At 40.0% G+C, this 27,682-nt stretch overlaps 1 protein-coding gene across 3 annotated transcripts in view; it reads left to right on the plus strand.

The window, feature by feature from the left end:
• The window catches only part of MDN1 (midasin AAA ATPase 1), a gene marked incomplete at both ends in the record, with an annotated part of 130,774 nt that overhangs the window by 82,407 nt on the left and 20,685 nt on the right, over positions 1-27,682 (plus strand). For all 3 annotated transcript variants that reach the window (XM_084227907.1, XM_084227908.1, XM_084227909.1), the window contains 28 exons: positions 144-357; positions 702-933; positions 1,249-1,375; positions 2,585-2,755; positions 3,831-4,045; positions 4,326-4,713; positions 5,393-5,502; positions 6,100-6,805; positions 8,417-8,578; positions 8,768-9,041; positions 9,988-10,223; positions 10,768-10,863; positions 11,531-11,625; positions 11,990-12,111; positions 12,644-12,790; positions 13,589-13,698; positions 14,346-14,419; positions 14,900-15,098; positions 16,319-16,478; positions 18,667-18,813; positions 19,625-19,751; positions 21,011-21,116; positions 21,650-21,765; positions 22,834-23,319; positions 23,594-23,820; positions 24,220-24,375; positions 24,557-24,720; positions 25,479-25,640. In XM_084227907.1, the coding sequence (XP_084084033.1) occupies positions 144-357; positions 702-933; positions 1,249-1,375; positions 2,585-2,755; positions 3,831-4,045; positions 4,326-4,713; positions 5,393-5,502; positions 6,100-6,805; positions 8,417-8,578; positions 8,768-9,041; positions 9,988-10,223; positions 10,768-10,863; positions 11,531-11,625; positions 11,990-12,111; positions 12,644-12,790; positions 13,589-13,698; positions 14,346-14,419; positions 14,900-15,098; positions 16,319-16,478; positions 18,667-18,813; positions 19,625-19,751; positions 21,011-21,116; positions 21,650-21,765; positions 22,834-23,319; positions 23,594-23,820; positions 24,220-24,375; positions 24,557-24,720; positions 25,479-25,640 (5,529 nt within the window). The remainder of the gene's footprint in view (positions 1-143; positions 358-701; positions 934-1,248; positions 1,376-2,584; positions 2,756-3,830; positions 4,046-4,325; positions 4,714-5,392; positions 5,503-6,099; positions 6,806-8,416; positions 8,579-8,767; positions 9,042-9,987; positions 10,224-10,767; positions 10,864-11,530; positions 11,626-11,989; positions 12,112-12,643; positions 12,791-13,588; positions 13,699-14,345; positions 14,420-14,899; positions 15,099-16,318; positions 16,479-18,666; positions 18,814-19,624; positions 19,752-21,010; positions 21,117-21,649; positions 21,766-22,833; positions 23,320-23,593; positions 23,821-24,219; positions 24,376-24,556; positions 24,721-25,478; positions 25,641-27,682) is intronic.

Raw genomic sequence — 27,682 nt, forward strand, 5'->3', positions numbered from 1 at the left:
TAACTTACCTCCTGAGAGCAGTAAAAGTAAACATGCCCTGTATTTTCTAGACCATTAAGGAAATCATTAAATTTTTTTTTCAGATGTGAATATGTTCCTTACCTCAAAGGACCTCATTTCTCTTCTTGGGTTTGTTGTTTCAGGACAAGATGGTGGTAGAATGTTTTTCACAATTAAAAGTCCTTAACAAAGCCCTTGCCATCAGGGACCCACCATTGCCTGTTTTAGGAGAGAGTGGATGGCAAGAACATATGAGTTGTCTCCAAGTGGTTGCTTCTGAATGGATATTAAAGAAAAGTCTCCTAAAGGCCTGGGGATGGGTTCTCACAGCTAATATTGTAGAAGATGTCAATCCAGGTAATATACTTGGAGGTTGGCCAGCTGACAAATGCTCTGAAAGTATCTTCTGCCCTGTAATCAATATGTTTTGTTTTTCTTTAGATTTTCTACTTTTTTTCCCCTTTTTGCTTTTTTTGTAAACACTATCATTAAAAAAAAATCAGGCATCAGCCTAAAAAATAATTGTTGAATTCTATCATTAGAACAATACAGTGACTAATAGCATCATTTTTTTTTTTTTAAATAGCATCATTTAACAGATGTAAAAAGTCAAACTCAGATTAAGCTGAACTCATGCTGTTGGGAACCTGGAGCCTATATTATTGGCTACTACACTATAATACCATGTGTCTTTATTCCAGATAAATTGAAGAATCTTGTGAATGTTCAATGTCTAGAATTAAAAGCCAAAGGAATTTCACTTGGTTTTCTGGAGAAAAAGTCAAGTGAAGCTTCCTGCCTGCCCCAGCCTAATTTTACCTCCTTAATCCAACTCACCAGGAGGGTTCAGTTGTGGCCTGCGATGGAGTACCTGGCTATGCTTTGGCAGTACAAAATGACAGTCAGTTTTATGACACAGGCTTGTCTGAGAAGGTAATAATCCATTTATTTTCTTATTAGGTTATTTCATGTATCCTGTATGTGAATCAAAAACATAATCTTGTCTTGAGGCTGATAGTTGCTGAAGCAAAGAGAGGTCACTTGCCACCTTAGAAAGCAAAAGCTCCTTCTGAAGATTCTTTTGATTTCACCCCTAAAAGTTACTAGGTATTTCTTCAGTAGAATGGCTTGTTCATTTTTAAATAAATATACTCTAACTTCTGTGTGTTTCATACTCCTTCACACAGCCTTTTTCTAGCATTGCATTGATAACCCATAGCACACCCATTCTCATTATTTTTGGAACAGGTCCAGCAAAAATCAAGAACTGCACATTGATGAAGAGATACGTCATCATATCACATTTTGTCTTAAGTACACACCAATTGCTCCAAAAGAGCTTCAAGAGCTTTGGTTTTTACTGCACCATCCAAAGGTAAAAAAAAACCCCAAAAACCATGTAAGCCTTCTTTTCACTATTGAGTGGACTAGGTTTTCTGTGGCAGCTTGGCTACAGACTGTTTTATTTCTATAACCTCAGAACTTTGTGTTGCAAACTTCAGCCTTAACTGAATTAACTTGAAAAGGGGAGAGTTTTTAGTATTTTTTTTTAAAGATTTATTTATTTATGCATATAAGAATTGGGGTACTAGGCCAGAGGTGTGGGAACTAAGAAGATTCACCAGAGACAGAGCGGGGAACAGAACAGGCAGATCTACTGAAATATACTGCTGAGGGGAGCAGCAGGTGAGACAGGAGAGATCTACTGCACCATGTGGGTTGCTCCCTGGCTGGGGATAAAACTTGGGCTGCAGTGGCTACAGATAGCTTCCACTAAGATGGTGCTGATGCTTAACTTTTGTGCCACCAGGGAGGCCCAAGTTTTTAGTATTCTTTTACAGTAATTATGTAGGTATTTTACAACTCTTACCACAGAGTCCTTATATTCAGTTTCAAGTTAAATGAAAGTATATTTTTGTTTGCTCTAAAATATATTGTGAGATGGTTTTACTTTTCCCCTCCAGAATAACTGCTTTTGTGAATTCTGGTAAACTTTAATTAATGTAGCTTCATTATTGTAGTCTTTAATTTTTAAAATAGTGTTTTATCCACATCTCTTGTTGACTTTCTATTTTTATTATTTTTTTTTAAAGATTTATTTGTGCATACAAGAATTGGGGTACAGGCCAGAGTTGGGGGGGGTGAGAGGATTCACCGGAGACAGAGTGGGGAACAGAACAGGCAGATCGACTGAAATACTCTGCTGAGGAGAGCAGCGGGTGAGTCAGGAGAGGTCTGCTGCACCATGTGGGTAACTCCCTGGCTGGGGATCGAGCTTATGCTGCAGTGGCTGTGGATAGCTTCATAGGTTGCGTCTTAACTCCCTGTGGTACCAGGGAGGCCCAAATTTAACTTTAAATTCCTACCAGGGGTTTATCTCATTAAGTGTTAAGAAAGTAGATCTGTTTCCTAAAATTATAAACAGGGTAAATGACTAGGGTGACAGGAAATGAGAAACATTATAGTTAATGTCCGTAAACCCCATGTTAGCTTTACATGAGTCTTCCAAGACAAGAGATTTTATGACTTGATTTATGGAATCTTTGTCAAATGTTCTTTAATATAATTATTCTTTTATCGCTAGGTATCTACCGAGGAAATCGTTTCTTTGTGGCCTGAGTTATTTAATTCCACATTTATGTCTTTCTGGAGCAGTACTGTGACCACAAATCCAGAGTATTGGCTAACTTGGAGCCCTCTGCCTTGTGTGCAGCCAAGAGATATGCCCAAATCCCTTTTAGACTCCACATTGAAGGTTTGTTGGCATAAAATCATTAAAGTGTTTGGTGGTAGTAGGAAAAATTCTCAACAAATCTAGTAGTAAACATTCCTAGAATATGAAGTAGTGATTACAGTACTTTCTTTTCTGCAGGATATTAGTGTACCTTCAAAAAAGATACTTCATGTTAAGTGATATGGGAAATTCATAAAGTTTAAAATGCTTTCCTTAGCATTTCCATAGTGGTTGGACCAGTTTGCAGTCCCACCAGCAATGTAGGAGAGTTCCTTTTTCACCACACCTTCACCAACATTTGTTGTTGCTTGTTTTTTTGATATGTGACATTCTTACTGGTATAAGTTGATATCTCAATGTGGTTTTGATTTGCATTTCCCTGATGTAAGGGATGTTGAACATTTTTTCATATGCCTGTTGGCCATCTGCATTTCCTCTTTGGAGAAATGTCTTTCAAGTTCTTCTTCCCATTTCTTGACTGGATTGTTTATTTTGTTTTTGTTGAGCCATGTGAGTTCTTTGTATATCTTTGTGATCAGTCCCTTATCAGTTGAATGGAGTGCAAAGATTTTTTTCCCAAGTGTCTCAGTTTTGGTTAATGTCTCTTTGGCAGTGCAGAAGCTTTTCGGTTTGGTTTAATCCCAGGTGTTTATCTCTGCCTTCACTATCATTGCTTTGGGTGATGAGTCTTTAAAGATGTTATTGAGATATATTTTATAGTTTCAGGTTTTATGTCCAGGTTTCTTATCCATTTTGAGTTGATTTTTGTGCACGGTGAGAGGTAATGGTCTACTTTCATTTTCTTGCATGTGGAGGTCCAGTTTTCCCAGCACCATTTAATCATTGTTCATTTTTGTGCAGTGTTTGCTTTCTCCTCTCAAGTGTAGTCCCCATTGAATTCCCACCACCAATTCACCCATGCACTATTGCCATAGTCTCTTGTGCTCTTCCCTCCTGTTTTGGTCCCTCTCCCTCCCCGTCCCCTGCAGAATGTCTCTGATTTATAGTTGCCTGTTAATTTTGCTTTTGTTGTTATTTTTTCCCCTGAGTCCATGACATAATTTCTAAAAGTTACTTGACTCCTGTCTCTTCGCAGGGCCCTGGCAGTCTCAATAGAGCCATGTTTTCCAAGTGCTGCTTTGAAGTCTTGACCAGCAGCTGCAGAGCAAGTCCTTGGGATGTGAGCGGCCTTCCCATCCTGTCATCCTCACATGTCACCCTGGGAGAGTGGGTTGAGAGAGCCCAGCAACTCCAGGAAATCAGTTCAGTGCTCTGGACCAACATGACTGTTCCTTCAGTGGCAGAGTTCAGGTATTCCCTTCCTTTGGGGCGGTGGCTAGTTCTTTGGTGGGTGAAGGCAAGGCTGAATCAGTAGGTTTTCAGCTCATGATAGTCTTTACTAAGAGCTGGCCAGTTCCTTTGTCAATTTTCAGCATATTATCATCAAGAGAATGGTGGTTGGAATACCATATAAGTTTGTATGAGACTAGAAGCTTACTCTCAAATATTATAGAATAGACTGCCTTGTCATTTTCTGAAGAAAGAGTTCTGTTTGATGTGTACAAGCCCTGTTTACTCATCATCCCGACAGACGCACTGATTCCCAGCTCCAGGGGCTCTTGCTGTGCCGACACCTGGTGGGCTTAGCAGACCTGCTTCCTGAGCCCCGGCAGCAGGAGTACATGCAGAACTGTGAGCGGCTGCTGCTTGGGGACAGCCACGCCTTCCAGCATGTGGGCCAGACTCTTGGGGATATGGCTGAGCAGGAGGCTCTGCCCAAAGAACTGCTGTGCCTCTTGCTCACGTCCCTGCGCCACTTATTTGGGGAAGGAGAGAGTAAGCAGGACCTGCCTGAGCCAGCCCGGCGTGGGAGCCTTTGGGTGAGCCTTGGCTTGCTCCAGATTCAGACCTGGCTTCCCCAGGCACGCTTCGACCCTGCAGTGAAGAAGGAATATAAGCTCAAGTACGCCAAGGAAGAGGTATGGGGAGGCAAGAGTTTGGAGTGTGAGTTCCATCCCTGGCTGGCAGGCTTTACTGGGTATACTACTCCTATTATCCCCTTGGATGCTCAGAATTCCTCTGAGTAGTCTTTGACACTGGGAGGATCCCTTTCTAGGGTTCTGATCTATCTGCCAATAGAGTGCAGTGGGCAGAAGGCTTGACACTTGTATACCTGTGACACTGCCAGAGAAAAGTGGTGTCTCTCATTAGTCAGACTCCTACCTGTAAAGTAACTGCTTTAGATAGTGTATAGCATTACTTCAATTTTAAATAATTGGTGTTTATTATCTAAACTCAAGAATCACACATATTGTGATAATATGGTATCCTTTTCTGTTTGAACTCCCAACCAAGTGCAGAAACTGAATACATATACTAGAACTGAATTTCAAAGAAGGAAAATTATGTTAGTTGGGGTGACGAGTTAAAGCTGCTATGGCAAAACCTCTGAAGTTAAGTGACATAAATAGTTTCTTTCATCTAATAGCGCTAATGTGAGTGATTGTGAACAACGGAGCAGATTCCCTAAGGGAATCTAAGGGACATTCAGGAACTCAGGTTCATTCTGTCCAGCTGCTCTACCCTCCTTTAGGGCATTATCTTCTCGGGCATGGTCCTAGGTGAGCATGGCAGGCTATTTTCTTTTCTTTCTGTTAGCTGCATCAGCTGCAGTGTGAGTGGAAGACCAGAAACCTTTCATCCCAGCTACAGACTGGAAGAGACCTGGAAGATGAAGTTGTTATCAATTACTCTCATCCTCATGTCAGGTAATTACATAAGTGTGGTTATTCATGTTGGGGGCTATTGACCCTCTTTTTAAAAAAGACATTTTAAGGGTGATCTTTACAATGTAATTAGCATTAGCGGAGTGATGATATATATCTCTGAACTACATTAGCAATTGGATACAAAGCCATGGTTATAATCAGGTGAAACTTTCATGAGGCCAAGAAAGTTTACATGAGAACTTATTCTCATGGAAGGAAGTGGGGGTGATGATATTCCCTGTGTAGGTCCATGGCTTTAGGAAATGCCATGCGGTGTAATGGATTCTGAGTTCCAGTCCTGTCCCTGACCTTTGTATTAGACTTTGGATAGAGGCCTTAATGCTTCTAAGCCTTGGTGTTCATGTCTGTAAAAAGAGGCTAGAGTACGTACTTCAGAGTTGTAAGGAGACTTTTTATGAGACGTACGTCTAAAGTGTTAAATGACATGTGTTGCACATGATAAACACTCTTACCTGTTTTTGTTATAATTTTCATTATTTTCAGCACATTATTCCTCAGTAGCTAAAATGTCTTCATTAGTCTGGATTTACTGCTCTTCTTTTGACAGAATTTGTCTATGTGTTAATTTGACTCTAGGTTACTTAGCCAGAGAATTGATCAGCTGGGGAATTTAATCAACAACCTGGCAAAGAAGCAGGCCTTCAGACCCCAGCTTCCTGTATTCGAGTCCCTGGTACAGGAAATCCACCACTACATTACCAGCATTGCCAAGACCCCTGCTGTTCAGGATCTGCTCACACGGCTCCTACAGGCCCTCCATGTCGATGGGCCTCGGTCGGCCCAGGTGGCCCAGAACCTTCTGAAAGAAGAGGCCTCTTGGCAGCAGTCACACCACCAATTCAGGAAGCGACTGGCAGAGGAGTATGCCTTGTATCCAGACTCTGTGGCCCCACTGCAGGCATCCATCTTGCAGCTGCAGCATGGCATGCGGCTGGTTGCCTCTGAGGTCCATGCCTCACTGCACAGTACCATGGTCTCTGCAGATAGGCTGGGTACCCTGGCCACATCCTTGTTGGCTTTCCCTTCCGTGGGCCCCACCTTCCCCACCTACTATGCTCATGCGGACATTTTATGTTCAGTGAAGTCAGAGGAGGTTGTGCGAGGCCTTGGGAAGTTGATCCTGAAGCGGTCAGGAGGAAAGGAACTGGAAGGAAATGGCCAGAGACCCTGCCCTACCAGAGAGCAGCTGCTGATGAACGCCCTTCTTTATTTGCGCTCCCATGTGCTGTGCAAGGGAGAGATGGACCAGAAGGCCCTGCAGCTCTTCAGACACGTGTGCCAGGTAAACCCTTCTCTGGTTGCCTACAGGGTATATTAGCTGTACCCAGTATAGATAGAGACCGTAGTTAGGGTGTCGAACTCTATTTTCCTTTTTCCCATTTGACTGTCAGGTTTTGGGACCTTTGTCCCTCAATTTAAGAGATTAAAAAAAAAAGTGATGTTAGCCCTTTATTTGTGAGACACTGCAAATATTTCCCTAGTTAGTTGTCTGTTGACTTATGGTGGTTTTGCCATGTAATTGTATCAAGTTTTATTAATATTAAGAAAATAACTTTTTTTTCCCCTTGCTAACAAGCTCAATTTGTTCTCCTTGTGGACAAGTAAAATAATACAAGCAATTAATTAGATTCTGTCACTTAAAGCCATATACACTCTTAACGTTGGTGTATCCCATTCTAGGCTTGCCTGTTTTGAATATGTATCTATAAATATACCTCTGTGACTTGTGATTTTTTTTTTAAACAGTACCCTTTTAAAATAACAGCCTTAGCACAGTGACTCAATATTTAACACATAGTAGGTACTCTAGTGGAGAATAATTCTATGTCTCCACACAAAGCACTAATAAAGTATGTTTTGTTTTACAATTTGCTTTTTAAAACCTAACAGCATTCCAAGATGAGAATGTATACATTGTGCAAAAATGAGAAGTGATGTTAAAAATATATAAAATAAAAGATGGAGCAGTTAAAAAAAAAAAAACCTAACAAGATGAGAATGCATACATTGTGCAAAAATGAGAAGTAATGTTAAAAATATATAAAAGATGGAGCAGTTAAAAAAAAAAAAAACTAACAGCATTAGTGATTGTTTTCCCCATAATTAGATAGTCTTCACTTGCATCATAGTGTCTGCCCATTTTTTTAAATTGTATGCTTATGCCATGACATTAAAGTTTCTATCATTGAACATTTATTAGTAATGTTTTTGCTATTTTGAGGAGGGAAAAACCATCAGTACCATAAGTAGTCTCATGACTAGATCTTTGGGCGCAAATCTAGAAAGGAGAATTGCTGGAACAAAGATTACTTAGGCTTTTAGTACAGATTATCTTCATCAATACTAGGTGTTTTCTTTAACTTTCAGTCTTTCCCAATTTAAAGACCTAACATCATAGAGAAGGTGTGAGGGATTTAATAGGTCTATAGTAAGAACAGTTTTAACTGATCAGTGTCCTTCAATCTCCCTGTAACTAGCCCATGTTTTCTTTTTTTGAACTCTTGTGTCAGCTCCTTGAAGCGCCAGCCAAGAGAAATTTGAATCACAGGCCCCACTTGACTGACCATGAGCCCCTCCTTAGCACAAAGCTTCATCAGTGTCTGACATGAATTTCCCCATAGCACTACTGTAGTAAGTCTTTACACCTGGGAAATTGTAATACTGCAAGAAGAAGGAATTTAGGAAACTTGGGTTGTTGCACATACACAGGTTGAAAATCAAACCATTTGCTTTCTATTACCCAGAACTTAGTTTCTTGGATATTGCAGTTTGTTTTTGAACCACATACTTTGTTTTCATGAGAAATTAAGAGATGATAATAAGCCTTGCCTTTGTTGTTTATAATTGGCTCAGAAAGGCAAATAAGCTTCTTTTCGAATGTGTGACTTTTCAGGAAATCATCAATGAGTGGGATGAACAGGAACGCATAGCCCAAGAAAGGGCTGAGCTGGAAAGCAGCCTGTATAGATACAGGAGCAGGAACTCCAAGACAGCCCTGAGCGAAGAGGAAGAGGAAGAACGAGAATTTAGAAAGCAGTTCCCACTGCATGAAAAGGTTAGGTGGTGGTGGCACGCCTTGTTTTACATGAGTTTCCTTGATTCCACACATTCTCTTTGATTGGTGTTAGTCTTTTTAATATATCTTAATCATTCACACTCCATCTTTCCCCCTTTCTTTTAGTTTAATTAGAGTTAGATTTTTAAAGGTCCAATTGCTTTACTTTTTTTTTTTTTTTTAAAACAGGACTTTGCAGATATTTTGATAGAACCAACACTGGAGGAGAAAAAGGCAACTTCAGATGGGCAAGAAGAAGAAGCAACCACAGACCCTACCCTCTTCTCCCAGAGTTCAATGCAGGCAGTGATGCTTATTCACCAGCAATTGTGCCTCAGCTTTGCTCGGTCCCTCTGGTACCAACAGACTCTGCCGCCACATGAAGCAAAGCATTACCTCAGCTTGTTTTTGTCCTGCTATCAGACTGGAGCATCTCTTGTAACACATTTCTACCCCCTGATGGGTATGACAGTTTACTTCTGTTGTAGTCTTGGAAAATCACATGAATGTTACTGCTACTTCTGAAACTGTTAAAACCATTACCTCCCTGTTTTGACTAATTCCTTGTTGATAGCATGCCTTTGCATGAAGAACAAGCTAACTCCAAAAAGTTGCCTTAAAATTCAGCAGTGAAGATGTTTTTCCTTTGTTTGAATACTTAGAGGTGAAAGAATTAAGAAAATAAGGATGTGGACTTAATTGAAGTGGTCTTATTTAAGTGGCCATTATTTCTAATTTCTCTCTAAAAGCGTCAGTACTTTTCAAATGAAATCATGTATTCTTGGGAGTAATCTGAAATTAATCTCAAAGAATATGATTTGATGCAAATAAAATAGAGCCTTCATATTTCATTTCTCTCTATCAAGAATAGCTAAGGGCCTCCCTGGTTAAGTCTCAGCACTATCACTGCTACGGCCTGAGTTCAATCTCTGGCCAGGGAGCTAACCCATATATGGTGCAGCAGACCTCTTCTATTTTGCCCATTGCTCCCATTAGCAGTGTATTTCAGTAGATCCACCTGTTATGCTCCCCACTCTTTCTCGGGTGAATCCTCTCACCACCCCTGCACCTCTGACCTACATCCCAGTTCTATGCAAAAATAAAATTAAAAAGAACAGCTATAAAAACTGGGAATTTTAGTTCATCACATCAAATGGCAGCCTCTTGATTACACCTAGGAGTATCCTCTATATATCCAAGAGACTTGACACATTTTGGTGACTAGTGTGATAGTAAGGTCACACAGTCCTCTAGCCCAATGGTGCTTTAGAGGTAAATTTTATTTAAATATCTGCTTCCTCAATCCTAGTAGTTCATTATTTCTGAGAGTATGTTTCTGACATCTTTGTAACTTGATAGATTTACTTACCAAGTTCACTGACTTTACTATGATCTTGTTTACTTCACAGGAGTTGAACTGAATGGCCAACTTTTAGGCAGCCAACTTTTGGCCTGTACTCTTTCCCATAACACTCTCTTTGGGGAGGCGACCTCAGACCTGATAGTGAAGCCTGATGGGCCCTATGACTTCTACCAGCACCCCAATGTCCCAGAAGCACAGTACTGTCAACCTGTGCTTCATGATTTCGCAGAGACTATCAATCAGCTATTGCAGGACTGGCCAGAACATCCGGCACTGGTGCAGGTATGGTAGCCCAAAGGAGCAGCACTGAAGGTGTGGCCTCCCATTATCCCTGAGGGTTTTTTACTTGCACATTTGAACATACAAAACAAAGGCTTACAGAATCTCAGTTCAGTGAGAGACTGCCCACTTACTGCAGGATGAGTATATCAGTTTATATTGCTATTGTATAAATGATGTTTAGGGATTCCATTAATTTTATTTGTTGTCCAGGGCTTACTGTCCACATAATAAAATGTTGCTGTATTCCTCTGACTTTTCAGAACAGAAAGGCCTGGCTTTTTCAAGAATAGCAGTTTTAATTTTCATCTTGCTCTGTGGTCTTCAGTCATTTTTAATAACTTATAATGGTATAACCGAGTAATAAGAGTAGTTTTCTTAATCAGCCATATTTCTAGAATAACAGAACAGATAAACCATTTCCCTTGGTCAGCATTCAGTCTTGGAAGTGTCATCCTTTGGAGGTGTCACCTTTCAGAGGTGTTTGCAAAAAGCAGGGCCTTTGGTGAGGTGTCTCTTCAGTAGCCCAAATCTTTTTTTCCTGCAGCTGCTGGTTGTAATGGACAGAATACGTAGTTTCCCGCTCTCTAGTCCCATCTCAAAGTTCCTGAATGGCTTAGAGATCCTTCTCACAAAAGCACAGGTAAGATGACTGACTCTTACTCATTTTAATTTGTTATCAGTTGAGAAAACATTATCTTGTGTCACCTTTATTTTAGAGGGACAAAAAGTTAGAGTTTGGGTTGGATATGGATAAGGATAAACCTTTCTAGTTTTTTGTTGTTGTTAATGTTTTTGGCATGGGGCCAGATTATTGTGGTGGAGCCTTGCTTCTATGGGGCATGTGAAGGACTTGCCTCAGCTTCTCTCAAAGGTGGATGGCCACCCATACCAAGGGTGGACTTTCTGCCAGGACTTCCAGGCCAACTTTTAAACAGATTGAATGATGTCACATATCACCCCCCTCAGTCTTCTCAGAGCCTCTGAAGTGGCTGTCTCCCTGTTTATCAGATTAGGGCTCTGACCTTGGGTGAGGTCACATGACTGACAGCAGAAATTTAGACTTGTGCCTCCAACCCTGTGCTTTCTGCCTGCCTCTAAACTTGGCTCTGCTGGAATTCTGTCAAGTGACCAGAAAGAATTTGAAACTGGCTAGGCTGGATGTAAACGCATTGTTATTGGTAGATCGTTGAGTAAGTTGTCTTAAGGATCCAATGGTCTCTACTCAAGAAAAGTCTAAGATGTTCCTGAGGGAGGTTGTGATTAGGGATTGGGTATTGGCCATACTGATTTTATCTATGTTTGTTTAGGATTGGGAGGAGAATGCAAGTAGAACTCTGTCTCTTCGGAAACATCTCGATTTAGTCACTCAGATAATCATTCGATGGCGGAAACTGGAATTAAAGTAAGTGATGTATTTGTCATTTCCCTGGCCCATCCTGAATGCATGTTGTTCAAAGAGACTTTCATCTTTTGAAAGTATGCTTCTTCAAATTTATGTAGTATGACAGTAAGATAATATCCTTTTCTCTCATATTCTTATGTTCTCTCATACAGTAGTCACAGAAATAAAATCAGGCTATTTGAATTACCATAACAGAGACCAGGCAGGCAGCACTGTACATTCCTGAGGCAGCAAATTTGGGGTGGCCTCTCCACATCTATTTGGGAAGAGAGAAAAGTGCACATTTAACTTCTTTTTCTGTGGTTCCAGATTTTTCAAACGAATTCCCTTAAATGCCTCTTTGGCCTCTTCTCTCATGTTTCAGCTGCTGGTCTATGAGTTTAGATAATACCGTGAAGCGCCATACTGAAAAGTCCACCAAGCACTGGTTCTCCATATATCAGATGCTTGAGAAGCATATGCAGGAACAAACAGAGGAGCAGGAAGGTAACACCTCTCAGTAAATGCCCTGCTTATCTAGAGATTCCAAGCTAAATTTAAATGGTTGCAAAGTGTCTCCTCCCATGTCTCTTCTCACCACTGCTTTCACATGGTGTGTGCCATTCATGGTATTCAAGAGAGCTCTGTAGTTCTCTTACTGAGAGAATAATAAAGAATGTAAAGTCTAGATATACCATAAATTTTTCTAATTGTGTGTCGGTGAATGTGAAAATAAGGTGGCCATCCTGTAAGTAGTTTAAGTGCTTAAGTTGAATGTGTTTCATTTTATATTTACAGTGAGCACCTCATAATTCAGTTTCATAGTTTGCTGTTAGTGCATATAACACACCCTGGGTGCAGCAGTTGTTTTTAAATCAGCTTGGAATCTAACTGCAGTCTTAACTTCAGAGCTTTGCTTTAGTTGTGGTCTTTACTTGATGACCTTCCCTTAATATATCTCATAGTAGCTGCATGCATGTTATGAATAGGGAGTGGTGGTTATAGTGACATGTATGTTTTTCTCATTAAACCCCTAAAGATGACAAGCGGATGACCCTAATGTTGCTGGTCAGCACATTACAAGCTTTTATTGAAGGATCCTCACTGGGAGAATTTCATGTACGACTTCAGATGTTACTGGTTTTCCATTGTCATGTCTTGCTGATGCCACAAGTTGAGGGAAAGGGTAAAGATACAAATTTTCTTTCCTTTGTTTTTATATTGCACTGTTGAATTGTCTTATGCTTTGATTTCTCCACATTATAAATACCAGGTTTTAAACAAGACCCCTTAACCCTCATTTACTTTGACTTGCATTAAATATAGGGAAAAAAACACTAAAGTACAGACTGAATTTATATAAATGAACTCTGGCATAGGTAAATTGCCAGATGCGGATCTTGTGAACTGGGTGTGTCGAGGCAGCACATCTTTCTGTGTAGACAATGTGTATGTCTTACTAAGTTTCTGCTTGATATAGGTCATAATAGGTTCTTTGATCTGCCACATATCAAACAACAGCATATAAAATTCCTACTGTAAATCATTATCCCAAACCAAAGCAATTTGGATGAAATATCACTATGAAATGAGTGTAGACTGATGTGAATGAACAGTTAAGGTGAGCCTCTTAGTGTGCCATCTTTTAAAATAGGCTCAGTTTCTGCTGACTTTATAATAGGATTCAGAGAAAGGGTTTGGAATTGTAATTATACCATCTTCTGAGAACAAAAGTGCAACAAAAAATTCACTGGAAGGTAAAATGAAAAAATAGGGTAACATTGATAGCCTTCATCTTCGGGGATTGCTAACCTCAAGCAAGCTTTCCGAAGAACTGTCAGATAATCTGCCCAGGAAATGTGCTGCAGTCACATGACCTGAAGAGTAATGAGGATGGATAATCTCTGAAATGTGAAACTCACAGGTAGAGCCGGCAGCACATGTAGCAAATGTGGTGTTTTTATTTCCTTTTCATTTCTTCCAGATTCACTTTGCAATGTTCTGTGGAATTTGTACCATTATTACAACCAATTCTTTGACCGGGTCCAGGCCAAAATTAAGGAACTTCGTTCTCCTCTAGAAAAAGAACTTAAGGTAAGATGAACAGCTGTCATGATAGTCTTGGGAGAACAAAATCAGCAGATTCTTTTTATTAAGTCTGTTCTTTTATCCACTTAACAGTGAGGCATGGGCTTCTAGGGAATGGAAGGGAGGATGGCAAGATTTACATTTTGTGGCATTGATTGCATTGCTGACCTAGCAAGTGTGTGAGGGGTTAGTAGAATGGCCTCTTGCAAAAGATTGCCATAAACATCTGTTAGTGCTTGCTCCTCCAGTCTTATTCAGGCTGTTTGACCCACCTCAGAGGACCACCATCTAGTATTGGTTCATGGGTTCTTGAGGTCTCATGGAGGTAAGGAGGAACCTCTCTTTTTAATACTTTCTACATCATTGTCAAGCTTGGTATAAGGATGTGACTAATTTGTGATTTCTAAGCTGCAGTACATATCACTAGCAAGTGGTTTGTTGATTGTAGCAGCAGTTTTTTTTTTTTTTTTTCGCCTCATTACTTTGGAACAAAGACTTTGTCTTTTTTTAGACTTATTTTATTTATTCACTAACATACAGTGCTGTATTTGGGAAGGTATAGGCTATGGTCTTTGGCAAACACATGATCTAAAAAGAAGCAAGAAAGACTTCACCTTTTAAAAACTATCCCTTGAGCTTCATTTATCTTACAGGAATTTGTTAAGATATCTAAGTGGAATGATGTCAGCTTCTGGTCCATTAAACAATCTGTGGAAAAGACACACAGGTAATTCATCTTTTAAAGCTGGGGGTGGCCAAAACTCAGAGTTTTCCTATGGCAGCAAGACTGTATTGTTACAGTGAACTTAGTACTGCCTTGAATTTATTAAAAAACATTGAGTTGTTTTGGTGTGACTTCCCATTACCATCTTCTGCCACCCAAAAGCAAAGTCTACCTGCAACAAGGAAGAATTGGTGTGTTTGAGACAAAGCAGGCTATGTGCTATAGAAAGCCTGAATCCCCTGCTGCCTACTAGATTTTTACCTTGAACAAAGTGATCCCACCATTCCCAGCTTCAGTTTTTTGTTCTAGAAAAGGAAGTGAAATAGTTTTCCTTCAGGGGAAAAAAATAAAAGAATTATGAATATCTAAGGAATTCATTGTATACAAAAAGTGTAGGTTAAAAGTCATCTGTGTATGTATTATGTCATTTTTATATTTCCTCACTTTTCCACCCAATTTTTTCTCTGTATTACCTGCGGCCAGGACCCTCTTTAAGTTTATGAAGAAATTTGAAACTGTCCTGAGTGAACCCTGCCGCTCATCCCTGATGGAGAGTGACAAGGAAGAACAACCCGACTTTTTGCTGAGGCAAATAAATGCAGCCACAAGTGAGGTGTCCCCCATTCAGAGTCTGAATAGGGCACTGAAGGAGACACTCTTAGCTCAGCCAGCAGCTGTGCAGGTATTATTAGTTCATTGGATAGTATTTGTGTATGCCTGGGCCAGTTGGGTAAAACCTATGCTTTCTGTATAAGGAGTGTCCTTAGAAGTAGGCAAAAAAATGCCTTTGAAATCTCTAGACATACATAGCATTTGTTCTTTGCTCAACCCTGCTAGATTTATAGAATTGACTATGGAGTTCTTGAGGTTATTTTTCATAATCTACTTTTTTTAAGGGTTTTAGGGATTGCATTCATACTCCTTTATCTCCCCAAGATTGGTCTTTTTTAAAATATTTTTTTAAAAGATTTATTTATGCATACAAGAGCTGGGGTACAGGCCAGAGATGCAGGGAGGGTGAGAGGATTCACCAGAGACAGAGTGGGGAACAGAACAGGCAGACTGACTGAAATATACTGCTGAGGGGAGCAGCAGGCAAGACAGGAGAGGTCTGCTTCACCATGTGGGTTTCTCTCTGGCTGGCCAGGGATTGAACTTGTGCTGCTGCAGAGGCTGCGGATTGCTTCATAGTGCGTTGCTTAACCCCTTGTGCCACCAGAGAAGCCTTATTTTTAATAATTTACTAGTGCAGAAAGCATCACAGAGGTTGATTATATTTATCACCTCCTTTTGTCATGCTGATTAAGATTTTTTTATTTGCTATTGATGATAGCATGGGGCTTTCAGGGATTTTCCAGGAGAAAAATGAAAACATGCCCCTGATGGATGAAAGCCTTTCCCTTTATTTTATGTCTGTATTGATATTTGAACTGTTAATCCAGAATTCAAGAGTGAGGAGAAATGATAGAGTAAGATTTGACAGATCAGTTTAGCTTTACCTGTGAGTCTGAGAAACACAGTACAGCACAGCATCTTAAAGGCAGCAGTTAATGTTTTATATTTCTGCTGTATTCGTTGAGTAAAACTGCAGTCTCTTAATGGCTAGCTCAGAAGCATTGCTAGAAGTGGGTACCAGGTTCTTATGCAGTGATCCCATATGCAGCATCATTATAGTTTCTAAATAACCAAAATGCATGCCTTTTTAAAATTTTGATGATGTTGCAGTTATTTTTGTAACACTTCAGAGATGGTGAAAAGAAAACTTACTGTTTGCTGAGCTAGGTGTGTATGGAGAGAAACAGCATTTAAATTTAGCACCAGTTTAGATAAATTTAGTATTTTGTACTAAATTAGTAGTTACTGTTGTGCTGGGCAGTGAGACTAACCTGTGCTCTGTTTCAGGTCACAGTTCCCGAACAGTATCAGGGTGCATCTCTCCCCTTGGAGGGGGAGCTTCTGTGCCGCTTGCCAAAGCTCTTGAGACGAATGAGGAAGATGTGTCTGACACTCATGAAGGAAAGCCACCTTCCTCACCTTGTGGAGGGCCTCGATCAGTTCACCAGTGGGTACCAGCAGCTGCTGAGCTAGGGTTGGGTTTGCTCTCACTATTTTCCCCAGTGGCCCAGGGGGGCTGGGAATTTGTTACCTATGTTTTTTGACATCTTGATTGAAGAGTGTTGAGCAGCTAACTGAATAAACAAGTGGGCTAAAAATTGGCTGAGCCCAGATAGGCACTAACTAAAGTCACATAAGCTGTCTTTATATTGTTCATCTTGTTCTCTTCTCACATAAGCTAGTGCTGTGTTTGCCCCTTTCTACAAAAGTCTTGTCTGCATTAACTCTTTTTGAATGGGACATCAATAGAGAGCATGGAGATGGAGTTCCCAGAGACTATGAGCTGTCCCCACTTTTCAAAATTTTGTCTCCCTTGAGTTAAAAGAAAAAAGATTCATAGACAGTTCTCTTCTTGAGTTCTTCACTTCATAAAGGTATAGTAGTTTGATCTCCCTGTCTTGTTCAGGGAAGTTAAAAGCTTGTAGTATAACATTTGAGTGGCTGGGGAAGAGAACATAGATGTGATAGATTGTCGGGCCTCTGCACAGCCTTTATTTACCATTTCCTGCACCCCACCCCCTACATAAGTGAGCCTGGTGTCAGAATGGAACTGGGCCTTTAATGAACTTACAGTTTGATCTCAGAGTTCTTTTTGCATGTTATAAATGTTTTATCAGGTGGAATCTAGGAAGTAGCAGGAGAATATATTATCTTAATGGATAAGAAGTTTCATGCTTTTTTTTTTCCAACTGGAAAAAAATTCTGTATTTTATAAAAGGGTTCTATCAGAAAAGAGTCTGAATCATGTACATTTTTTAAATACTGGCAAAATCAGATACATATATATGCCAAACTAGATAAAAATTGGATGTAGAGTAATGAAGAAATGTTGAAGAATGTGGTAGGATAGTAACAATAAAAACAAAAAATTTAGCATCCCCTGAATGATGCCTATTCTTACTTCATTTGCAAGGCTTCTAATGCTTAAAGAAGCTAAATAAGTTGCCCAAAGTTATAGTCTAATATTCTGATACTCATTGCTCAATATGACCTGTATGCCTGAGCCTGATGATGAGGATGAATGAAATGCAGATCCTCTGGAAAGAGCACACTCTGTATGATGCAGCAGTCCCCTCTCTCTTCTGACTCTTACATTGTCAGTATACTATGTGGTATGTTTTCTCTTATTTGCAAGGCTAGACTGCTTGCATTAGTTTGCTAAGGGTGCCTAGGTACAATACCACATAATAGGTAGCTTAAAAAACAGAAATTTATTTTCTCAATCTCTGGGGGCTAAAAAAGTTCAGGATCAGAGTGTTAGCAGCTTTGTTTTTTTCTGAGGCCTTTCTGCTTGGGTTGTAGATGGTAGTCTTCTCTCTGTGTTTTACACATGTTCTTTTCCTTGTGCATATCTTAATGTTTCCTAACTCCCTTTCTTTTTACAGGATGCTGGTTAGATTGGATTAGGGCTCACCATTATGATTTCATTTTACCACAATTACCTTTTTTATAGACTTTCCAAATATAGTCACAGTTGGAGGTGCCGGAGGTTAGGATTTTACATGAATTTTGAGGGACTCAGGCCATAACACTGCTGATGGCAGGTTAGCAGCACCCTATGCTGGTATTCAGCAAGGCAGCTCAGTGCTGGAGAAGAATTTGAGCTTTTAAGTCAGTTAGCCCAGGGTTCAAGTGCAGGCTTTATCTTCTCTTTAGCTAATAACCTTTGGAAAGTGACTAGACCTCTATGGGAAGTTACAAATACATGCTTCTAGAGTTGTACAGATTAAACCAAAAAATCTGCCAAATATGTTACTGCAGGGTAGGAGCTCAGTGTGTATTGTGCTATTGGAAATTTACATTTGGTGATTTATTTTCCTAGTATAGTTCATTACACATGGTGCTTAATAAGTGCTTTTTGCTTGAGTATAAAACCCCTAAATAAAAAAAAAATATGCATTTTTGTTTGGGTTGTTTTGAGATACGAAATCCTATGTGTATTTTTTTGTGTCCATACATCTTGATCAATTGACTTGCTGAGTATTTACCACATGCTAGGTACTGCATTAGTTACCTGGGGTATAAATATAAATGGCATCTGGCCATCCTTTCCCAAAGAGTTCTTAGTATTGGGTGATTTTAATAAATTAAAAAACCCTTTAGATTTCTATATTTCCTCCTTGTTTTTCACACAGGTGAAGTGATTTCCTCTGTGAGTGAACTGCAGAACTTAAAAGTGGAGCCTTCTGCAGAGAAGGAAAAGCAGTTGTCAGAAGCCAAGCACATTCTCATGCAGAAGCAGCGAGCTTTATCAGATCTCTTTAAACACCTTGCTAAAACTGGTAAGATTCTTACCTAAAACCTGATTGAGCATAATCACCATCTTTTATTTATTTTTTTTTTTTGAAGATTTTATTTATGCATACAAGAACTGGGGTACAGACCAGAGGTGTGAGGGCAGAGGTGGGAGGATTCACCAGAGACAGAGTAGGGAACATAACAGACTGACTAACTGAAATACACTGCTGACTAACTGAAATACACTGCTGAGAGGTCTCCTGTGCCATGTGGGTAGCTCCCTGGTTGGCCGGGGATCAAACTCCTACTGCAGAGGCTGCAGATAGCTTCACAGTGCTGTGCTTAAACCCTTGAGCCACCGGTGAGGCCCCAATCACCAGCTTTTAGGGAGAAAAACAACATGGGTGGTTTGGGAAAAATTTCCAGAATTGAGATTGTGGAAAACAGAAGGTGGCATGCAAGGTTTTGGAATATCTTTCTCAGCATTCTAGTCAACAAATGAAAATACTATGAGGAACCATTTGCAATCCCCGTGGTTATGTAATGAGTCTTCTCAGAAACCAGATTTTCATTTTTATCACCACATGTTGTACAGCATCCACCCTTCAACATAGCTTCGAGAACAGTGCTTCTCAATCTTTAATGCGCATTTGAAACAGCTGGGGAATCTTAAGTGCACAAGCAGACTCTGTTTCAGTGGGTATTAGGGAGGGCCTGAGAGTCTGTTTTTTGCCAACTATTCAGGCAATAATGTTCCAAAGACTTGACTTGCAATAGTAATATCATTGGGGGAAGTTGTATATCCATCCTCTCCCAAGTTTTTTCAACTTGAACACATGTTATTTTTTTCCCTAGGTTTGTCATATCGCAAAGGTCTTACCTGGGCCCGTTCAAAAAGCCCTCAAGAGATGCTTCATCTTCATCCATTAGATCTCCGGAGCGCATTGTCTATAGTCAGCAGCACTCAGGAGGCCGAGTCTAAGTTGGTTTATCTGTTTTAATTTTTTTTTAAAGATTTATTTTATTTATACATACAAGAGCTGGGGTGTAGGCCAGAGGTGTTGGGGTGAAAGGATTCACCAGAGACAGAGTGGGGAGTAGAACAGGTGGATCTACTGAAATACGCTGCTGAGAAGACCTGCGGGCGAGACAAGAGAGGTCTGCTGCACCATGTGGGTTAGCTCCATGGCCAGGGATTGAACTCGTGCTTGCAGTGCCTGCTGATAGCTTCATAGTGCTGAGATTTAACATCTTGTGTCACCTGGGAGCCGCTATCTGTTTTATAAATGTAATGAGTCCTCCATGTCCTCATTTGCCAAAATGAAATAGCAATACCTCTCTTGCATTGTTATAAAGATAATTTGTGGAAAAGCGCCTGACTCAAGATCTGGCGCTTGGCAAACATTTAGCTAAGATTTTTTTTTTCCCCTTTTCTCTTCCTCATTATTTGTCTCCTTCCCTCCACCTCCCTCCCCCAAATAATTGAGTTTCCTGAGGTTACTCAATGATTTGAATATATAGGTAAGAATCTGTGGAGGAATGGGCACATTTGTAGCTATTCCATTTAAATGAATCTCTGAAATTTGCACTGTAAACTTTTGAGACAGAACTACCTCTTTGTTAACAACTACTAGAGTTAGTAAATGATGATTTGCATGAGCTGGGTACAGCCTATGTTTTGTTTGTTCAATGTGCTTGAATTCAACACAGCATTGTAAAAAGTAGAAATTTTACATAGACAATTCTGGATTTTCAGGAATATTTGACCAAGTGGGCTTGTTTTCCCATTTGGTCAAAAGTTAGCTATAGGTCCCTTGTTTTGAGAGGACACGTGCTCTCTAGTTCACTATGGTTAGCTATAATTCCTGTTGCCTTTCCCACATTGGGGTCATTTGTCATTGCCATGTATCATTTTGTGATTGGCTGCTTGCCCTTAATCACTATATTATCTGTTTGGCCTTTGGAGATCTCTGAATTTACTGGCAAGATACTTATAAAGTTTTCTTTAAGGAAACAGAATTGTCATAATTTATTTCTCCACTCTACTTCCAGTGTTAAGTATATAATGCATCTTTTGTATAAAGGACTTGTGAGTGCCTAACTGAAGAATATTCACAGAAATAGCACTGTTCAGACTATTGGCTTTGGGTTGTTGCTGAATATACCTATCTCTGAATTTTCAGTTTCTGGGATGGGAGATAGTGGTTTTAATTAAGTAATTCATGTTGACTCCTTTTACAGGCTGCTTGCAGAAATCTCATCTTCATGGGATGGATGCCAGAAGTATTTTTATCGCTCTCTTGCACGGCATGCCAGACTTAGTGCAGCTTTCACAGCTCCTGCCAAGGTAGAATAATAGAACCTTAGCATCTCAGGGGTCAAGGAAAAGTTCTTGTTCTTTTCAGCACAGGGCAACATTCTCAGACCTTATCAAGTGATATAGTCCATACTGGAAGTAACTGAGCATTTTATACATCATTAAAATGGTATGGTTTGTGCTTAATCAAAGGGCACCTAAAAATAAATTTAGTCATTCATAGTTGCTAGCAGGACCAAATGCATAAGACAAATTATAGAGGAAAAACTCCAAAGGAGAATGTTATCTTCAGGTTTTCTCCTCCCTTGTTAATTGTATTCCATTTTGGTATTAAATGTGGTTCCTCTTTATGGAATGTCAATGATCAGTGGATGCATGATTTGAGAAGAGCTGCTCAAAAAGATGAATGTGCTACCTTTAGAGGGCCGCACATACAAAACTTACTGAGCAAGGAACTCTCCCTGAGGATTGCCAATGGGATGAAACAACTTTCAGTGGCTCCTGTGTGGGTGGTGGTGTTCACCGGTGACACCTTCCAACTGCTTTTCTCCTCCTCCCGCCAGGACATGGGCATAGGCAACACTGAGCGGTGTAAAGGGTTCTCCGCGCATTTGATGAAGATGCTTATCCGACAGCGGCGCTCCCTGACCACCCTAACTGAGCAGTGGATCCTTCTAAGGTATCAGTTGACCTTTGGGGTTTCTGACCTGAATTAAGAAAAATTGTGCTCTCGATCGGGAAGTGAAATTTGAGGCCCAGAATGGTAGCTAGGGTTTCTCTTGGCTTAGCGCTTTTGATGATGTACTTCTGCCCACTGGTTCTGGCAGCACTTCTAAGGAGAATGGAGCCTGGGGATTGAGTTCAGGACTAAGACAGCAAAAATTGTGACTGAATTATACTGGTTCTGGGAAGTGGGGCCTTTGCGCTTGACAGATTGTGGGCTGAGAGACAGGGTTGTGTTCATGGTATTAAGGCATCTTAGGTTCTGGGCACAGATCAGATTTGAGTAGGCTTCAGTTTGTAGAGCTTTTTACATTACAAAATAGCAATTTGCTGAAACATATAAGGTTGCTCCTCAACAAAAGTAGATCTTTACAAGATGACGACAGTTGGGAAGCCTATCGTTAACTATTGAGTTGATTTTTGAGTGAGAGGTAGCATTACAGACTAGTCATTTTGAATTCAGCTGTTTTCTGCTCTACTCATGGTTTTTCTGGTAAAACATACTACATTTACTAGATCTGAAAAAAAAAATGGTTGAATACTAATAATAAAACAAAACTAGCAGGCAACCATAAATAAGAGACATTCTACGAGGGAGAGGGAGGAAAAGGGATCAAAACATGGGAGAGAAGAGCATAAGGGACTGGCACAGGTGAACTGGTGGTGGAAATTTTACAGGGAATACACAATGGTGTAAAAGATACAAATTAAAAAACAAAATATACTTTAAAAAAATTTAAAAATTTTAAAAATGGTTGAAATCATTGCAGTGTTGACTATGTTAGAGGTGAGAGGGCTATGAGCGGCAGTTGATAGTGAGTTGATACTTCTGAAAGACTGGAGAATGTGTTTGAGTCATTGGAAAACAAATTAACATTTAACATCTTACTTGTCTGCTAAGAACTATCTGAAAAGAACTTTTGGTTATACCTTGATTATATGAAAAAATCTACTTGGTTCATAAATAAATTTATTGTTAAAAACAGTTCATGGTGCTATTGAGTTTTCTTGTTTCTCTGTACAGGAACCTCCTCAGCTGTGTGCAGGAGATTGAGGGCAGGTTGACAGGGCCACTGGTCTACCCTGTGGCCTTCCCGCCTCAGGATGGAGTGCAGCAGTGGACTGAAAGGCTACAGCACCTGGCCATGCAGAGCCAGATCCTGCTTGAGCAGCTCTCCTGGCTCTTCCAGTGCTGTCCAAGCACACAGCCAGCTCCAGGCCAGAGGGATGCCCAAGCACAGGATCAGCCTTCTGCCCCATCTCCAGAAGGACCAGAGCTCTCCAATGGACAACTTTCTGGAACAGTGCCAGACCTCATCCCATCAGATCTGAGTTATCCATCCCCAGTACCTGGAAGGCAGCTGCCCTCTGGTTGCCGGATGCGGAAGGAGGACCAGCTTTGGCAACAATCGACAGCAAGCTTAATACAGATGATGAAAATCATTAAAACAGTGAAAGCTGATGTTGACAAAATTAGGCAGCAATCTTGTGAGACTCTCTTTCATTCTTGGTGAGTGTGCCTAGGTTTTTATTCTTCCTTTATGTGTATTTAGGTGCTTTTCAGAATTTGGTAATGGGAAAAAATTATGAAAGGAATTATGCTATAGTCCTTCATTTTTCAGTGGATCTGTGTAGGGCCTTGTAGCATTTCTGGCATTAAATCTTCAGATACAGTGAAATTTGCCCTGCTGAAAATTTAGTGGTTGTAGGGAACTGTGTGGCTGTGGGTGCATATCACATGCGTGCCAGACCCTGCCTTTAGCATTGTGACATTTCTATTGCAGGAAGGATTTTGAAGTTTGCTCTTCTGGACTGAGTTGCCTATCCCAGGTGTCAGCTCATTTGCAAGGCCTAGAGTCCTTGTTCATTCTTCCAGAGATGGAGGTTGAGCAAACAGACATACAGATGGCATTAATTGAGAGCCTGGAATACGTAAGAGGAGAAATCAGTAAAGCCATAGATGACTTTACTAACTGGAAAGCACATCTACTTGCGTCAGGCAGCCAAGGAGGTAAGCACAGTTGATCAATGAGGGAGTAAAGGCCCAAAATGGCGTCTTATAGATTTAAGACTAGATTATCCTAAAGATGCATAGTTTGTTCTAGATTTATCTGTCCAGGGTTCTAAGGTAGGCAGGTGTGGTGGGAACTTTTTTTGGCCTCATTTGCTTAAATACTTGCTTCTGAATTGTCTTCATGTCATTGACTTTGTACTACATGTGTAGGCAAGGAATGTATCATGCATCTTTGTGTTTAGCACAGCTTGACATGGTGGCTCTCCACTGTGCTTTGCAGGTGACTGTTAAAATGAAGATTGTTAATGATTTCCAGAGGCACTGAAGCAAATGATTGTTGCTTTGTGTTTTGTTTTTTTGTTTTTTTAATTTGTTTGTTCTGGACCATATTGCTAGGAAACCAAATGTTGGATGAAGGGTTTGTGGAAGATTTTTCACAGCGAATGGAAACTGCCATCCGAGCCATCCTTTGTGCCATCCAGAACCTTGCTGAAAGATACAGTAAAAAAACAGAGGAGGAAACTGACCAAACAAGACCACAAGAAGAGGATGGTATATCTGAAATCAGGCAAAAAAAAAAAATAGTTTCATTTGATTTAAATTTTTGATGATTTACTTTTCTGGGTAAATACTTTAGGACAGATATTAGAAATAGTGGTTGTTTATGGTGAGGATAAAATGTTTATTTTTCATTAATCATCATGTCATTCTTTTCTGTGAATGAAAGAGTCAGCAGGCTTTGGGAGACTGCAATCAGGACATCTAACAAAACTCTTAGAGGATGACTTCTGGGCTGATGTGAGCACCTTGCATGTGCAGAAAATAATATCTGCTGTCTCTGAGCTGTTGGAAAGGCTGAAGTCATATGGTGAGGATGGCACAGCAGCAAAGCACATGGTAACCAACTGTTTTTCACAAACTTCTTGCTCTCCATAGAGGGCCAAGCGAAGGCAAAGCGGGTTTCACTTTCCTTCATGCGGATGATTACAAAGCAGGCTTTTGTGGCAAAATCACTACGATTTTTATCCATGTACACCGCATGTTTATACATGTACACATCATTGACACCTGTGAAACATGGGCTTAACAGTTAGATGCATAGGTGCAAAAACGCTCATAGTCCAGAATACCCATTATCTTGGGAATCTTTCATATCCTAATTACATTCCCCTGGGTATTTGGTATTAGTGGTGGATGTTGTTGCTATTAACTAAAGCTTAATGGCCATACTCTGCCAACTCCATTCCCTTCACATAGGACAGCAGAGGAGAAGTCATTGTCTCCACAGTAAGTCTAGAGAAGCAACTCATTTTGTGGGACCTTATATGTGTGTAACTTTTTAGTACTGCCTTCAGTGTCAACTTTGATTCTCATTAGTTTGTTTATCAACATTTTATTTAGGAAAAAAAATCCTCAAACTGAGAATTTAAAATGTATTTTTGTAAGGGTTTGTGTAAAGAAGGAAGAAATCTTAGGTGTCTGCATGTATATGTGTATGTTAAAATACTTGTAAAACTTAAAACTAAGGACATATTAGTATGTTTGCAATTTTGTACAACTATTGTTGCTATCTAGTTTAGTACATTTTTATCACCTCAAATGAAACCTCCCGTTGAGCTGTGTGAACAAAGCCTTCTGATTTGTTTTGCCCCTAGTTCTTCAACCAGTCCTGCAGCTTGTTGGCACGCCTGGTACCTATGCTCTCTGGGTACTCAGACCTCGTCCTCTTCTTCCTGACTATGTCTTTGGCAACTCACCGAAGCACTGCAAAGCTGCTCTCTGTGCTTGCCCAGATCTTTACGGAGCTCGCCCAGAAGGTAAGGGCTAATCAGGTGGAGCAGCAGTCACCCAAATATTACATACTTGTTAGTATTTGGTTTGACAGTCTTTTGTTTTGGACCTTCTCACATAACAGGAGGTGATTTGCTCTCCCTGTGGATTTTTTAAGACCTTGTCTTGGCACCCTTTTATCAAGCCTGTTTCTACTATAGTCTTAAAAACTGTAGGTCCTCCTATGGAAACTGTCTGAGTTTGCTATTTTCTATTCATAGCCTTCTCTTTGCCCCCAATTTGAAATCTTCTGATAACTCTGAGCTAGACTTGTAGGAAAGATGAATCCTTAAGGCAATTAAGCTTTCTTGTGAGCATTTTAACTTTAATAGTGAAATCATTCAATCAAGTACCTGATACTATGAAAATCTCTGATGTTGTAGAGACTAAATCCTACCCATGAAATTCAGGAGCAGAAGACAGTCAGATCTATGAGATCCAACACAATGTGGCAAGTCCAATCTTGAGATGTCCAGTTCTTGAACTCTTAAATTAGTCACCTAAGCTTTCAGTTTCCTCACTTGGAAAATGAGATATACCATATATGCCTTTGCATTTTTGTGGGGTCCACTTTGGGTTGAGTATATACTTTTTTGTTTTGTCTTTTTACTTCCCTAGTCTTAAGACTTTTTTAAATCTAAGTACAATGTAGATGATACTCATTTAAGGAAGATAGGATTTACAAACTGAAGGTGGGCTTTAACTTTGTGGTAAACAATAAAAGTTCTCAGTTATGAGTCTCTGGAATGTTGGGAAGGGTTAAAAAATGGGCAGCAAGCCCATGTCTTGTATGTAGAGTGTAAATATGAGTACTTGCTGAGTAATAAATGAGCAAATCTCAGATTTGTTCACTCTATCTGATTACTTCTGACCCCAGTCACTATTTGGGGTAAACACTGCATGCAAAAGACAGTGGCAGGAGAGTGTATAGTGAGGGTGTCCTGAGATTTGGGTCAGCTGGTTTGTCTATTTGCACTGTTGCTCTTTTCTGACAGGTTCTACAATGATTCTGGCCTATTCACCTCCCACCTATATGTGTTTTGGGGAGCATGAGAGCAGAGGTGTTTTCTGATATAAGCGAAGTGTTGGGAGCCCAACAGTTGTCCCAGCTATAGCTACTGTAGTGATGTTCCCTGAAGAAGGACAGCTCAGTCTACTCCCATATGATCTGTTCTGCCTACATCTAAACATGTATTTCTTATAAAAGGATGTAGCCAAAATGTATTTGTCAAACAATTTCCCAAGAATACATTCCTGAAAATGAGTTTGCCTTTAATTTTGTAGTGTCCCAATTGTTTCAGTATTCTTTTTGAGTGGTGCTAAGGAAACTTGAAAATAGTTTAGATATAGTTTAGATGCAGTGCCTAGATCTAGGCTGTAATTAAAGCATTTAATCCACAGAATGCCATTTCTGTGTTACTGAGTCACAGTCATTGCTTGTGGTCTGGGATTTTAATTTCTTGTTAGTTTACAGCTTATTTTTGCTACATTTGCATTCCTTAGGCTGACAAGTATATTGATAGCTTATGTTTTCTCTGATAAAATTTCTGATTGAGACCCACTGTTTCCTTCTCCCACTTTTTCTATTCACTTTATTCCCACACACTAGTGGTTGGTTCTTTTTTTCAGGCTATTTTCTAACACAGAATATGCTTTTGTTAACACTATGTTATATCTGACCTTGTTCTAGTCCCTGGTCATTCTGGATACCAAGTACCTTGGGAGCAAACAGCTGAGGCCACATGTGGCATGTACCCTAAGAGTGACAGACTTCAAGAGTTCTTTTAAAAGTCATTATTATTTTAAAATTAACACGATTTTGAGGATTATTATACAAGCTTCAGTTTTTAAAGTAAAAATGAAATGTTCCTTTGTATCTCCTTCAACCCAAGGGTTACATGTGTTTTCTTCTTCCTTTCTATCCTCTCAGGTTTACTGATTGGAGAAGTAAATAAAGAAGGACAAAACCCCTTTGGGATTTAGACACTGAACAGTTCTACCCTTCCTCAGTGACTTGCTCCTAAGTACC

The sequence above is a fragment of the Talpa europaea genome, assembly GCF_964194135.1.
Source record: "Talpa europaea genome assembly, chromosome: 2".
NCBI classification, from domain to species: Eukaryota; Metazoa; Chordata; class Mammalia; order Eulipotyphla; family Talpidae; genus Talpa; species Talpa europaea.